At 34.4% G+C, this 17,500-nt stretch overlaps 1 protein-coding gene across 1 annotated transcript in view; it reads left to right on the forward strand.

The window, feature by feature from the left end:
• LOC145263882 (rho-related GTP-binding protein RhoE-like) overlaps positions 1-17,500 on the forward strand; it is a 373,571-nt gene that overhangs the window by 354,592 nt on the left and 1,479 nt on the right. The window contains exons 3-4 of the mRNA XM_080120964.1: positions 3,929-4,038; positions 15,091-15,225. Of these exons, the coding sequence (XP_079977090.1) occupies positions 3,929-4,038; positions 15,091-15,225 (245 nt within the window). The remainder of the gene's footprint in view (positions 1-3,928; positions 4,039-15,090; positions 15,226-17,500) is intronic.

Raw genomic sequence — 17,500 nt, forward strand, 5'->3', positions numbered from 1 at the left:
GCAGTCGAGACAGAAAGATTATTTCGAATCGTTATTTTTTTCACTTAGGAATAATGGAGCCGGCGTAACACATCTTCCATGGCCGTTTAGAAGATTTAGTAATGAAAGCATCCTGTCAAACAAAAAATTGCAGTCTTAAATTACTTGAGGTAACATCACTTGAGAGAAAGTTCACCATCTATATATATATATAAGGCAAAATGTGTGTGTGTGTTTGTATGTCTGCCCAAATCTTTCCACACACGCGAGGGATTTTCACGGGATTGATATTTTTTGAAGGGCGACGTCTCGGACGACAAATATCAAAAAAATTGGTCAAAAACATTAATTCCCTCACCCTCAACTCGCCAGTTTTCTACAATGAGGGGTCGTTTTCCCCGCCGACATTTGTGCAAGATCGGCTCCTTTCGATTGACTAGCCTTAATTTCAACATTTGCGACTTCCGGTTTTACCATGGACGCATCGGTTAAGACGTTACATTTTTTAACCTTATTTTTCTCCTTCGCGTTACGGGCTCGAGCCTGCCTGCTTACTACCATTTCTTTAACACCTCTCTCTACCCAAATTGCTTACTGTTTTGATTACACTACTTACTCAACACACCGGGCAACGCCGGATACCTCTGTTAGTTCTTAATAAAAAACTAGTACGGGCTATCCATACTGAGAAAATTTTATTTGGGCCGTGAATGGAATTTTAAATATTTAATCATGGTTTACTTGTAGAAAACGTATCCTCGTGCTAGGTTCTCCTGACAAACCCCTGTACAGAGAGACCTTAGACACGCGAGGATAGTGTCTAGTAGGCATTCAAGTTCTCTCCAGTGGGAATTCATGTTCTATAGAGAAAGATATGCTGTCTTAAGCCAGAAAGTATATAAGTCGATAGTTATATATTAGTCCTCGCGCGAAAACGCAGGACACAAAATGTTTTAAATAATAATAATAGAATAACAATAACAAAGTCTTTCGCTAGCGAGGACTACTATTGAGCGTAACCAGTTATACAGTCCTTTTGAAATTTTCATCTCTATTTTTTTTTTTTCGTTATCTACTGAATATTTTTGATGAAACCTATATGAAATATGTTCCTTATTAAATTGTAAAGATTTTCTGTTCCGAAAGAAGTTTTTAAAAAAATTAATCTAAAAAAAGTTATTTTAAAGTTTTTGTTAAAAAAATTCAGATTTTCTTATTATTCAGACATGTATGACAAAGAGAGAGTTGCAAAAAGTGTTGTGGTGTGAGGAGAATTACAAACTGAAACAGAGAGAATATTCAAACCTGTAATAATACAAAGAGGGGGTTGCAAAAATGAGTTGTGGTGTAAGGAGAAATACAATCTGAAATAGAGAGTAGGAGAGTTTTTATAAATACATACAAAATCACATTCATCTTTTTTAAAATCCAAATTAATAAATTAAATAAAATATAACCTTAAAAATATAGGATACAAGTTAGAAAAGCATTTCATCCAAGGCATGAAAATTGTTAAACAAAATGTTTTTACTATCGGCTTTAAAAATAAAGGTACAAGATTCAATTTGAAATTTACTTATCTTCAAAGTGCACTTTTATACATTTTACAAAGTAAGTTATTAAATTTGCATACCTTATTTTGTAAAATTTATAAAAGTGCACTTTAAAGATAAATAAATTTCAAATTGAATCTTGTACCTTTATTTTTAAAGCATATAGTAAAAACATTTTGTTTAACAATTTTCATGCCTTGGATGAAATACTTTTCTAACTTGTAAGTATATTGATATAGATAGATGTTAACATTTAATTCGACATTTTCACAAACAACTATGCCAGCCTAATTGATTTTGGATCTCGTTCATGCTGTTCCAACTCTCCCTGATAATTTAATGGACTCAACTACATATCGCCCAACTTTCTAACGTACCAAGAATAAATAAGGGTGTGCCTCGATTTCATAAGGGAGGTGAGGGCACACAAAAACATTGCACAGTTTTTAAGACATGGCGAATTCCGTTACGTGTGATGTTTTTTCGCCAAGCGTAACCCAACAGCTGCCATTGTAGCACAAACAAGCGTAACGAAGCACTAAAAGGCTCTTTTTTTTCTGTCTGTTTTTTTTTCACTGAGCTAAGCGGCAATAACATGCGCCATCTTTGTTAGTTACTTAGTCGACCGCTTTTAGGCAATATTTATATTTTAAATGTGGATGAAAATGTAAATGTAAGAAATATACAATTACCTGCATAATATTTACATAATCTATCCTATCACTAAATCAACGTTTTTATCCCTGAGGCTTTTTCAGACATACTTTAATAAAATAAAAAAAAATATACTAAAATAAAAACACATTCTGGGATTAAATTAAGAACTATATATATATATATATATATATAATTTTCAGAATGTGAGAGATTATATATAATTATTTTCACAGCCAAACAACGTCGCAGCCCACAAGAGCCATGACAACCAACGAACCGGAAGTCATAGATGGTGAAACTCGAGTGTTGGACTTCCGGTTCGTTGGCTCTCATGGCTCCTGTGGGCTGTGACGTTGTTTGGCTGTGGAAATAATTATATATATATATATATATATATATATATATATATATATATATAATGTATGTGTATGCCTGTGTTTGTGTGTGTATGCGTAAGTGTTTGTGTGTTTGTGTGTATGCGTGTTTGCGTGTGTGTTTATGGCAGCAATATGCTTATTCAATTATATATGGCCATTTATTTATACCAATGTGTTTATGTATGAAGCTCGATGTATGTCAAATATAACTACAGAGCATATGCAAATATTCCATATTCTAAAATGTTGTTCATCTTACTTTTTATTTCATTCAGCGTGTTAAAATGTTTAATGCTTCACAATACTTGCTTCGTAGCACAGAAACAATTATATAATTACTATTTCGATTTTTTTTATATTTTCCACCCTGACTCATCAGAAGAATAAAAACTCATATACTTTCATGTTTACATGAATCCGCAAAATTCCGAGGAGTCATTGCAATTATGTTTTATGATATTTCCGAAGAGTCATTGCAAAATTCCGAAGAGTCATTGCAAAATTCCGAAGAGTCATTGCAATTGGGTTTTTATTATATTTACGACATTTTTAATTAAAATAACGATATTTCTTAAATACTTATGAACAATTATTTTTATACCTCCCTAGATAAGTGCCTCATGATTATATATATACATATATATATGTGTGTGTGTGTGTGTGTGTGTGTGTGTGTGTGTGTGTGTGTGTGTGTGTGTGTGTGTGTGTGTGTGAATAAAATTTCAATACGAAAAATATAAAATGTTTATATCTCTTCTGTATTTATTTCCTGTGTGTTGACGTGTAGGAATACAAAAAGTCTTTTGAAAAAAAAACAAGAGTGTTTCCTTCAAAAGCACATATTTTCGACCGCTCCTTCGATCTTCCTCAGATATATATATACATATATATATGTACACACACACACACACACACACACACACACACACACACACACACACACACACACACACATGAAAGTAAAGCTAATTTTTCATCCAAAAATTAGAGAGCTACGGACACGGGAGTGGTGCTATTTAAACGAACGATTTTTTTGTGTTCCATAATTTATTTTTCCACATAGTCACCACCATTCTTAATTGTTAGAAATTCACTGATACAGGTCTACTTCTGACGTATGTCTATGACAACGGTTGCTTTCTCAGGGTCTCACACCGTCAATAATTGCAGTAGAGAGATGAAATTTTCAGGTCAATTATGCATAAGTTTATTTATTATAACAATACAATTTACAAATCCATTTGATCTATTCGGGTGGAATAAAAATAGAAAGCATTACTTTTGGAACTCCCGTCTTATATAATGTGTGTATATAAATTGTTGACGCCATTTTTTCACGGCTATTTTCCTTCTTTTTTCCAGGGGATGCCGGTTATGATCGAGTGCGGCCCTTATCATACGCAGACGCCGACCTGGTCATCCTTTGCTTTTCAGTAGCAGACCCAGATTCAATGGATCATGTCGTGTCTAAGGTAGATTGATTTCGTTTTATACAGCTTTTTCGTTCATTAGCTCAACCGATTATGATTCCACGAAGAATCGAAAACGTTTGTGACACTTACGAAGCTCGCAATAATGTTTTGTTTTGTTTTTTTAATTTTATTTTCACACAAAAATTTTAAAAAATTGTTGATTTTCACGCAAAACTTTTTCTTTCTTTCTGTCTTTCTTTCTTTCTTTCTTTTTGCCGTACCCCTTTTCTTATTTTTTTGTGTTTCTTTTTCTTATTTTTTGTGTGTGTTTCTTTTCTTCTTTTTTTTGTGTTTCTTTTACTACTTTTTTTCTTTTCCTTATTTTTTCCTTTCTTTTCTATCGGTTCTTTCTACCTTTCTTTCTTTCTTTCTTTCTTTTCTAACCCTTCTTTCTCCCTTTTCTTTTTTCCTTTTTCTTCTACTCCCTCTTTCTTCCTTTCCTTGTTTCTTTATTTTTTAACCCTCTTTCTTTCCTTCTTTGTTTCTTTCTTTTCATACTCCCTTTTTATTATCTTTATTTCATTTTTCATTCCGTTTTTAGATTTTTTTTTCCTTTTCTCAAATTGCTTTGGAATACCTTCCCTGCTCCCCAGACTGTATTAACATGCAACAATGTTATTATTACACAACACCCCACTTAGAATTCCCCCTTTAAAACTGACCCTTAATTTCGTCTAAATGGCTCTATTCCTTGTTTACATGGTAGAACGATAAAGTTGTTGACCTAAAGAAAGCTACAGCTTCATCTCAAAAACTTTTATTGAAAAAATCAATTCCGATAACTTGATTATATAGAAGAGCTGCCATCTATTCAATGTAGCCGCCTTCAGTCTTAATCACCGCCTCGATACGGGTCCGGAACATGCCTTTTTTCACAAGCGCTGGCAGGAACTCGGCAAACACTCGGCGGCGATCAGGTTGGATTTAGTTTTGTGGGAGGTCATGTTGGTGATGTTCTCGACTTATGACCAAACGAAGTAGTTCAGCCGGTTTAGGTCGAAGGAGTAGGGATAGAGAGAGAACGATACAAAGTCGTAGCACTCCTTCTGAAGCCAAGCCTGAGTCTCTTTGGTTTTGTGGGCCGGTGCTGAGTCCTGCTGCCGCACCCATGGTCCACCAGCAGCAACCTAATTGCACCAGAGGATCACCACACTCTTCAGGATATCCAGGAATACTTTGATGTTGACTTTCAAGCCGAATATGTGAGGTGGCGTGATGTGCCCCTCACTTGAAACCACATCAAAGACTATAACCGTGGCCGGAAACTTCGTTGGGTTGTACCTTCAAGCATTAAACCGTCTGGATTTGCATTTTGGAGGTGCTGGCAATGGTCCTGTTGTCATAACTTTGATCGGTAGAGAGCATGAGTTGTATAGCGACACATCTCCGATCTCGCTCGTTTAAATTGTGTCACTTTCAGAAATGACAAAATGCTTCTATCGCTTCTTGGATTTGTACACAACTAGTAGATGGTCTTCAATAAAAAAAGAAAACCGGTTTTCATCAAACGGAAATGGAATCATTTTGTCTTTTCTAGGGTGACAATTTCATCGTTCCATCCTGTAGTTGATATTGTCATCGTCAGATCACCCTAAACTCCCAGTCTATAAGCCAACCAACTGCGATTCCCACAAGGATTAATCATTCGCAATTGAAATGCGCCCAATTATTAACGTACAGATAATACGATGAAGCTGAGAATTCCTTCGGGGTAAATTATGGGGTGAAAGGTCAGGGGCGTGTGAAAAAAAAGGTCGAAGGTCATAATGTAGGTTGATTTTACACCATTTTAAAAAAAAAACATCCAGAAAAAAAAAACAACTTTTTTATATTATTTTAATTGGAATTCATTATTGAGATGAGTATTATTTATATTAATTTATTTATTGCGGACTATTATTCTCATCTTTATTAGTTGTTGTTTCACGACGTCTCGGCCAACTATTCCTCTGGCCTTCGTCAGGTGGTAACCGCGACGGATAGGAACTTCAAATCTCCTAACTGCATTCTCAGTAATCACTGCCATCCGTAGTTGTTGTAGTCTCACCACGTTTTGGCCAAGTAAGCCTCTTGCCCGGCTTTGGGTAGGCTTGAAACTGCTATCTTCAGACAATTCTCATCTGGAACCGTAGAGATTTAACGTCTCTATCAACTGCGCCACTGCGTCCAACTCGGGAACCTGTACAGAATTTCAAACTGAATTTTAACTTATTTTAATATGTTTATTCATCATTTGCCTGCCCTGAGGACTGAAACTTCAACTTCCAGAATCGTGTAGTTTATAACAGAAGTAAGCCAAGCACTTTATCCACTACGCTGCGTGTCTCACAGGGCGACACTTAAAATAAAATCGCAAATTACTTAGGACTGCTCCCGAGCCATTGCTGGCAGAACGAGAGCATGCTACCCTCCCCGGTGGAATAAATACAGAGAGTTCCGTTCGAAATTCTGTGCAGAAGTGTTTGACAGAAAGATTCCCAAGTTCGACAAAATGCACATGGAGAAAGTTGAAGGTTACATCGGCTGAAACGTTGTAAAAATTAAAATCGAGATGAGAAGAGTAGTCTTAAGTATGAGTGCCTTCAATAAGTTTCCAGACTTTTTTCGTATGGACACTTTTATTGATAGTACACACATGAAACTCGAGCCCCCTTCGAAGTAATCTCCTTCGGCTGCAATACACTTGTACCGTTCCAACAACTTTTGGAAGGCCCCATGGAAGTCACAGCCTCTTCCATCTCCCAAATTGTCTCATAAATTACAGTTTGTTGTGTTTGGGCCGGTGCATCGGCTACTAGTCTCTCGCTCCTTGATAGGGTTCAAAAGAGAGTCGCAAATCTGATAGGCCCTAAACTGGCATCTAAACTTCAGCCTCTGTCCCATCGTCGAAACGTTGCATCCCTCTGCCTGTTCTACAAATATTATAATGGTGAATGCTCTGACGAACTGCAAGCACTTGTGCCCCCACGACGTGAACACCCTCGACAGACCCGACAAGCTGCAAAATCCCACCCCCACACTGTAGAGATCCCTAGATGTAAAAGATCTTTCTACTCCAGTAGTTTCTTCCCCAGAACTGCTAGACTTTGGAATTCCATTCCAGGTCACTGCTTCCCCAACTGTACTGACATGCATAAGTTCAAGTGCAACGTGAACCAACATCTCGCTGCCCTAATCCCTACATAGTACCCCAGTAGATGTTTCCCCTGATAGTAGCCCCCTACACCAAAGTGGCAATGTGCCTTGTTTGGGGTGAAAATGTAATAAAAAAAAAATAAATAAAAAATAAGTGTGTGTACAGTCCCTAAACTGATATTAAACTGTGCATTTATTGTTTCTATAGACACACGACGGTCCCTATTCATGAAATTCTTTATTTGGCCAATCAACTTTGCTGTTCTGACTTCCTTACTCCTCCCATACAGACTCTCCGTATATATATATATATATATATATATATATATATATATATATATATATATATATGATTAATTAAGATCAGGAGTATTGCTAACATTAAGTAAAAGCAATATTTCTTTCAAAGTGCTCAATACGTATGTAGAGCTTGTATCTAAATATAATTATATACACACATTGTAAAGGACCTACGCGGATCGACCAACGTTTCTACATTTTTTAGTTATCACCAGGACATTGGTGAGTGGTTCTGAAACATCTTTCAAATTTAATGCCAACGCACTGTTCTCGACATTTCAAAATACCACCGCTGAGAGACAACGCACTGTTCTCGACATTTCAAAATACCACCGCTGAGAGACAACGCACTGTTCTCGACATTTCAAAATACCACCGCTGAGAGACAACGCACTGTTCTCGACATTTCAAAATACCACCGCTGAGAGACAACGCACGGATCTTTACTACTGACTTTTCTTTCTCCAACTTTACACTATGGCAAGAAATAAGAAGGAAAAAAGAAACAAAATACTGAGGATGGAGTTTGACTCTGAAATAAATTTAAATTATAAATTTCAAACAAGTAAAATATTTGTTTATTTTCGTAATATTGCGTTGCAATTTGCCTTTCAAACGCTCTTGATGCGTATTTCATTTTATTTAAATTAAATCAACGATTCTAAAACGGAAATCAAACCTCTTATATATATATATATATATATATATATATATGTGTGTGTGTGTGTGTGTGTGTGTGTGTGTGAAAATATGCTTTTCTTTTTTTTTACACAGTGATCACCACTTATCAAGGCCCGGAAGCCACTCAGGGATAAGGGTTATTGCAAGTACATATATGCTTAATTTTCAGTTGTATTTGACCTTTTACTCATATTAATTCTTTTAATTTATGTAAATATAACAAATAAATGACAACAGACAATTCCAAATTTCAAGATGTTGACCATCTTACAATTTATTTCTTTAAGTATGTTGACATGCACAATGAAAATTTCGTCTTTCATATCTCTCTCTCTCTCTCTCTCTCTCTCTATATATATATATATATATATATATATATATATATATATATATATATATACATATGTATATATACATGCATATATATCTATATATATATATATATATATATATATATATATATATATATATATATATATATGAGAAAAGAATTCTGTACTTGTACTTTAAAAAACCTCAAATTTAAGCTAAATTGAATGTAACTGTTTAAACAAACTATACCTCATTGGATTCGCCTTTTATTCTTCTATAATATTCATATTTGGCTTTTAATTGAAGTATTCTAGTGTTCACGTCAATTTAACAAAATTACTTCGAATCGAGAACTCTGCACAAAGGAATATTGCTATTTAAATGTAACTGTAGAACATTAATGTAACACAAATACAATGAACTAGAAAATATTTAAATTCCGACCAAAGTAGAGTAGAAAAATGCTCAGTCAACATTTTAAAGTACTTGGTTGAATTAATTCGACCTTGTAAGCGAACTATAGGCCGTGGACCATTGGCACTAATAACGTCTCACACCAAACCTGAACTTCCACCACCTTGCAGCGTTGAAACTGTGCATCTAAGATCCGATTCTTTGTCTACCATCATTGCCAAGCCTATTGAACTTGCTTTCGTCGCTAAAAATCTCTTCCAACCAATACGAAGAGTCATGGTCTTCATTGCATCTAACGAAGTTCAGACGGCGCTTTCTATTCTTTACAGAAATCATTGGCTTCTCTCTTGCAACACATCCTCGCAAATTAAATATTTTCAATAACTGTAGAAAGAGAGCATTTTTAACAAGATTACACTGCCGTTACAAATTTGTTTCTTAGGCTGCGGATCTTGATAGCATTGTCTTCTCTGTACGAAGTAACTCTAGGACGGCCAGATATAGGGGCACCACGAATACTGCCAGTGTTTTGGTGTTTTTGCGGTCATTCGTACCGTTTTCTTATTTCATGTCAATCTGCAGCCGATTTCTCGATTAGATAAACCAGAAGAGTGGAGATTAATGAGCTCCTGACGATCACTAAGAGAAAGTCGAGGCATATTGTATAACTTGGACCAGGAACAATTACGATTAGAGATGCTTTGTTGCCTAAATAGTAGATATTTTATGCTGGTTTTAAACTCATTTGTTGCTACGGAGTTTCTTTTTGCCTTCTCGATTTAAAGTTTTTTTTTTTAAATTGACGTGAGCCATAGGATATTTCAATTAAAAGTTAAATATGAACATGTAAAACTTTTGGAACAACAAAAGGCGAATCAAATGAAGTATATGTTGTTTAAACAGTTACATTAAATTTAGCTTAAATTAACGGTTTTTGAAAAAATGACAAATGCGGTCTTTCTTTTTGGTGCCACTAATATATATATATATATAAAATATATATATTTCATATATATATATATATATATATATATATATATATATATATATATATATATATGAAAATTCATAAAAAAGTAATACGAAAAGTATAAAGTTTATAACTTTTCTTTATTCTGTTTTCTGTTAGTGACGTGCAGGAATACAAAATGTTATTATGAAAACACACACACACACACATATATATAAACCTGGTCAATACTAAATGGGTGACCATTTGGACTTTCAGGTGCTGTATGTGCTCTCCGCTTTTCTCGGCATTTTTTCCAGTCGTCCTGGACTTCTTGCCACTGCACTTAACCAGTGCCGATTGAGGAGAGGTGTGGTTGGAGATTAAACGCGCTACTGTCCCTAAGGAGTATCCTTTATCTTTCAAGACTGAACGGAAGCATACATATATATATATATATATATATATATATATATATATATATATATATATATATATATATATATATATATATATAACCAAACAGATAAAACGGTAATAAAAATGAAACACATATTTGCTCTGCAATAGTATTGAGCACTCTCTTCGGGTTTTTACTAATTAACAGTTTTACTATATATATATATATATATATATATATATATATATAAGATATAGTTGTGTCTCGGAAGTAGAGTGAAAAGCACATCTTATTTTTCTTTTATTAACATTATTTTTTCCTTGTACACATTTTTGTGAATTATTCCATGGATTTCTGCCTTTGGATTATTATGGACCATTTTCTTCCAATTACGGGATTTCCTTGGATTTTACTTGTACAAATGGAAATTCTTTTAACTTTCTTGAAGTTTTACATTTGGATTTTACCGTCACTGGATTTTTTATCTTCCACCAGACTATCCATTAATGTGTAATCACCTTTTTCTTTACCATATTCCCTCTGCTTAACTTATTTTGTTTTCAAGTAAGATCTTTGACTTATTTGTTGTTTCATCAAATACTTCTGCATGCAAAATCCGATCCCGCATTTTGCTAATTCCTACCCTCTGATGAGAAGGAGAGTATTTCTTCGAAACTCCGCGGATTAAGGACTATCCATTTATCTAGTGTTTCCTTTTCAGATTAAATATGTTTTTAACTCATTTTAAAGGTTTTTTTACATATTTCATTAACTGTTTGCTCATATATATATATATATATATATATAGAGAGAGAGAGAGAGAGAGAGAGAGAAAGAGAGAGAGAGAGAAAGAGAGAGAGAGAGAGAGATGAAACTCTCAGGTCATAGAATGCATGAATTAAGTCATGATGACATTGCAATTTTCAATCCCCTGTATTCGGACGGAATAAAAAGAAATAATGGGCATTACTTTTGGAACGTCACTCATATTATTCTTACTGATAGTAAAAAAGTAAGATTATTTTAAGTCAATATCCCATGTATATATATATATATATATATATATATATATATATATATATATATATATATAAAGAGTGAGAGAGAGAAAAAGAAAGAAAGAAAGAGAGGAAAAGAGAGAGAGATAAAGAGAGAGCAGGGGTTAAAGTGGGAAAGGGGGTTACGGGTAAACGGAGGAGACACATTTTGGCATAAAATTCAAATAACGCCCCAAGAAATGACGGGTTATGACAGCTGTCTTCGTATATTGAGCGTGAAACAACACACTGGGATATACAGTTACATAAGCAGATTTAAGCACAAAAAAGAACCTCGATAAAACCTTAAATAAGACATCAGTATTTATTAAGCTGATAAAAGAAAAAACGCCCTTTTGCACACCATATAAGACGTGTTAGCATTCAGTTCGTTTTTTAACCGGTTTTAATTATTTTTAAAGTGTTGCTTTGCCAACTAACGGTAAATGATCAGCTTATGTTCGATTGATAGTATACATTGAATACTACAAAATGCACAACAAAAAAGTTTGTTTTTTGTTTACAAAAATGATTAAGTAGTGCCGGAAATCTTAAAAATATATATTAACATTGTGGAACATAATGAAATATCACCACTGTGTGGCGTGTGATCGTTTACCTGTGGAGAGTTATTTGGTTGAGAAACGTCCTGGACACGGCACCCAGATCCTTGGGAGAATAAGCGATCAAACGATATCATGGCGATAGGCATATGGACGATAGAAACATCAACGGGTCGAGATGGTGTCAGCTATAACTGAATGGCATGGGTCGCTTCTTTTGTGTTCTTTGCTCTGTTAAGCGCAGTGTTTCCCACGTTGGCAGTAAATGGCAGGCGCCGCTTTCCTGAAATGAATGTCGCAGATAGAAAACTTGTATAAATAGCGAAGTATTTTCATAGAAATATTAATTTAATGTCTCTTTTCGACGGAGTTCAACGCCTCGACTATTTAAAAACAATACAATTATGATCGTCTTCAAGTCCAACGTAAACAAATTCTTGATGAGCCGTTCCCCTTAAGTAATCTAATTTACCAAGTCTTAACTACTAACAATCATTACGATATTGACCACTGTACGCTTATTAACCCTTATCCTCGAGTGGCCCCCGGACCTTGATAAGTGGTGACTCCTTTGTAAAAAAAATTCAATTCTCCTCTTCTTCTTCATAGAAAGAAAGGGAAAGAGAGTTTTTGTAGGTCTCGATGACCAGTGTTTTGTGCTTGACCCTTTGAATCTGGGGGTTTCACATCGTTTTGTATTTAGTTGAGTATTGTAAATAACTGTCACTATTGGCTCGAATCATATCTGATTCACAACAGTTACTGAAGCCGTCATTTTTTTGTTTTTGTTTTTTGTTGTTTTTTTTTTTTTCAATAATAGCGCATTTTTTTTTCACCACACCACGAGCAGAGTGAGGCACAAGTTAGGTATAAGGCTTATTAACATTTTAGCTGAGAAACTGTTATGAAAACACAAAATGAGTTGCCATGGGGACTAACGGAAGCGGAGACTCTCCCAGATTTTCAGTAAATACGTTCAGCCTCCAGTACATTAACCCACACAGTAGTGACATCAAGCATATGATAACGTTACCCATATTAATACACCGTCAACACGTAGAGATCCAACACGTTGTAAGTTTTGTCGCAAATTCAACTCACTGTTTCAGGTTTTAAGAAAAGACCTTCATTCCTCATTATTCCGCCATGCGTGACTTCTCGTTACGATTGTGACGTCACCTACGTCTCTAACGTGATCATGATCTTCTTGAACGTAATTTTCTCGAACGTGATTCCTGGTCTGCGCACACGCTATTCTTATCTTTTTCTTTTCTTCCTTGCCGTGACGTAATTTTGCACACGGCTCGGCATTTGCATACAGCCGCCATACGCGCGTCTGTACTGTGTTACAATCTCTCCAAATAGATAGTGCTAGTAAGGATTGACAAAATGAGAACAATATAACCCCCGTTTATTAAATAAAGGATTCCATTAGAAATGACCTGCATGTTCCCAAGTGTGACGTAAAGATTTCACAAGAAGATCCTCATGTTCAAAAAAATGTTACGGGGTGCCTTCAATAAGTTTCCAAACTTTTATTGTACAAGCATTTAAAATTGTCTTAGGCTTAAAAATTCAGTATGTTATTGTTATACATCTTATGAGATGACTGACCAATTTTTATGAGTTCAGGTTTAAATGAACAGCTACAGCAGGAATTGGAATACATCCTACTAAAGCCTGATTATCACAGCTGGTGAACTTTTAAAATGCAATCTGGACGTGAGGACATTTTTAGAAGAACGATATGAAATAAAAATCTGTTTTAAGCTGGGAAAACATGTTACAGATACATATAGAGTGTTTCAGACTGCTCTTGGACTATCTTGCATGGATCGAGCATCAGTTTTTCAGTGGGAGGAGAGACTCAAGGAAGGCAGGTAGTCTGTGAGGAATGATAAGAGGTTGGGATATGTAAGGAAGTCAGAACACCAGAGTTGATTGGCCAAATAAAGAATTTCATGAATAAGAATCGTCGTGTGTATATAGGGATAATAAGTGCACAGATTTGACAAAGATGGACATCAAGAGAGTTCCTCACCCTCCCTATAGTCCAAATCTTGCTCCATATGACTTTTAGTTATTTCCTAAGCTAAAAAAAAGTTTTACTTTAAAGGCTGTCGTTATGAGACAATTAGTGAGATGAAAGAGGCTGTGACGTAGGTTATTGACATGCTCACACAAGAGCACTTCCATGGGGCCCTCCAGAAGTTATTGTAACGGTACAAGTGCATTGCGGCCGGAGGAGATTACTTCGGCAGGGACAAGAGTTTCATGTGTGTACTATCAATAAAAATGCCTATACGAAAAACGTCTGGAAACTTATTTAAGGCACCTCGCATATTGAGGTTACATCGGCCGACACCCAGATGAGAATTGCTATCCTAAACATCCAAATAGTGCAAATTATCAACCCTAAAATAAAATAAAAAAAATCTTAAAAGTATTTTTTTTTTTTTACATTTCTAGAAGTACACATATACTGATGTGATGTTGTATTGTCGTAAAGTTATAATATTAATTATAATATTAATTATAATATTAATTATAATATTCTACACGCTGCCATTAGCCGCAGTCGTCTGACGAAGTTAACACAAATGCAGAGAATTCTTTTAATGGAACATTTATTCAAGCAGATGAACAATTGCAATAATGAACCCGGCTAATAACAGAGAAAGATATGGGAAATGGATGACTTATGTCGTGTACATTTTATCATGCGTCAATGCATACACTCACTGAGGATTTGGGGCAGGTGATTTTTCCTTGTATGCTCTGCTTGAAGTTTTCAGCGGAATGAGAAAGAATCTTCTTGAAAAGTTATGCGGTTTCGTCACTTCCGTTTGCTAAGATAAATCGACACTGCTGCATTACACGTCAGCACAGCAAGATACGAAACTATCAACAGAATTATTCCTCATTGCTTCCATATTTCATCAATCATCTGCTTTCCATGATCTCACATTACCCTAATGGAGGGCTAAGGTGAGTTCTCGACCTTGCCCAGGGGTCTACCACAGACTAGCGGAGGGAAGGAGGCGCCTTAACTTTTTTCCTTTGACAATACTGCTGTCCCGACACCCTATACGGCGCCTAGTATTCCCAAATGGTCACTCATCTGCTATTAGCCGGGTTCATTGTTGCTTAACTTCGGTAAGCTGACGGGAACCGGTATGTCAATGTGATTGTGCCGAATTTTTAACACTTATGACTATTATAAAACTGTTTTACTTTATTTTTTTATATTTATTTTTGCAGTGGTTTCCAGAAGTTCGTGAACATTGTCCGACTCAGCCTATCATGCTGGTTGGCTGTAAAACAGATCTCAGAAATGACCTTCAGTGTATCACAACGCTGGCTAAACAGAAACAAATTATGGTCTCCTATGACCAGGTAAGCAAATAGCAAATATTTCGATTTTTTTTTTTAAATTCAACCTTTGATTGATTTATTCTTTGTCCTGTAGTTTAGTGTAAGCGTCTTGTGTATGAATATAACATAAGAACGACAAGTGCGCGTTTCTAATTTCATAATATTTCATATTGTTAATGTTCAATGATTATTGAAGAATTCAGAACAGACGCAAATCATCCAGAACTCCATGAGTACTGGAATCTTCAAGAGAGTTGTGGCTATTCAAATGTAAGAGAAAATAACCATAGGTATCACAAAAAAAAAACAATAAGAAATAGCTGTTGCAATAAGTTTTTAGTAATGCTTATCAATTATGTACTGGACATTTTAGGAGAATTGTTGTGGAGTGTCATCGGCGTCTAACCACTGAGCTGAGCGTCGCTGGTTAACGTAAAGAACCCACTTTTCATTGCAAGTCACAACCCGGTCGAAAACCGGGTTGTTCTTGTTGCGTAAAAGAAGGGAGAATGATACTTATTAACAGCGTTTGTTTTGGTTGTTATTGTTGTTTTTGTGAGGCACCCATTTATCAAGTTTTTTTTTTGGGGGGGGGGTCTTTCTAATCTCTCTCAAATGGTTGGAAATCGTCGTATACGTTACGTCTAATTCAGAAGTAAGTTTTTGAACAGTTATGCGTGGATCGGTTTCGACGAAGGCTCTTAATTGATTGTCAACATCCGATGGCCGACCACTACGTTCATCATCTTACAGGATTTTGTTCGTCGCCACGAAATTTCTTAAACCACCATTGTGCTGTGCGTTCAGTAGTGGTTCCTGGTTCAAACGCTTCGTTTATATCGCGAGCTGTTTCAGTAGCTTTTCGGCCTAGTTTGAATTGAAATAAGAAACATTGTGCGAATTTGCTTTTTTCGATCTTGCATTCAACTGAAAGAAGACAATTGTTTTAAAATGATTGCAATTTAAACGATTATATAGAGCGAATGATGATCTTTAAAATCATATATAAAGTAAAGGTATTATAGCGAAAACTTTTTTGAAAATACATCATTTGAAATGAAAATTAAAAATTGCGCAAAAACTTTATTATCAACATAATAATAATAATAATAATAATAATAATAATGATATTTGATGATGATGATAATAATAATGATGATGATGATGGTATTTAATAATAATTATAATAATAATAATGATGATGATTATGATGATGATATTTAATAATAATAATAATGATATTTGATGATAATAATGATGATGATGATGATATTTAATAATAATAATAATGATAATAATAATGATATTTGATGATAATAATGATGATGATGATGATGATATTTAATAATAATAATAATAATAATGATATTTGATGATAATAAAGATGATGATGATGATGATATTTAATAATAATAATGATATTTGAGTATAATAATGATGATTATGATGATGATATTTAATAATAATAATTATAATAATGATATTTGATGATAATAATGATGATGATGATATTTAATAATAATAATAATGATAATAATAATAATGATATCTGATGATAATAAAGATGATGATGATATTTAATAATAATAATAATGATTATGATGATGATATTTAATAATAATAATAATAATAATAATAATTGATGATAATAATGATGATGATGATATTTAATAATAATAATTATAATAATAATGATATTTGATGATAATAATGATGATGATGATGATATTTAATAATAATAATAATAATGATATTTGATAATAATAATAATGATGATGATGATGATGATGATGATGATGATATTTAATAATAATAATAATAATAATGATAATAATAATAATAATAATAATAATAATAATAATAATAATAATAATAAGCAGGAGAAGTCCTGCTAGACTGTAGATTTTGCCGTCCGAGCAGACCACAGAGTAAAAGAGAAAGAGAACCGGATCAAATACACGGATCTAATCAAAGATCTCAAAAGGAAGATGAAGAAAGCCAAGATAACACTACTAACAGTAAGAGCACTAGGAGCAATACTAAAAAAAACTTTGAAAAACTAATGCGAGCGATTAGAATCAGAGGGATGGCTAAGAAATTACAATAGATAACAATAATGAAAACTGCTGAAATATTAAGGGAAATTCTTGAATGCGGAGACTAACACGCATGAGCTACAGACACAAACTGGACAACAAACAGAAAATGCTATAGATGTCCAACACAAAGGAGCATCACATGGAAGCATGAAAACTGAAACTGTATAAATGGAAGTTATCCCCTGCCTTCCATCCAT

The sequence above is a fragment of the Euprymna scolopes genome, chromosome 39 (genome assembly GCF_053919585.1).
Source record: "Euprymna scolopes isolate OS-2025 chromosome 39, ASM5391958v1, whole genome shotgun sequence".
In the NCBI taxonomy this organism is placed as follows: Eukaryota; Metazoa; Mollusca; class Cephalopoda; order Sepiida; family Sepiolidae; genus Euprymna; species Euprymna scolopes.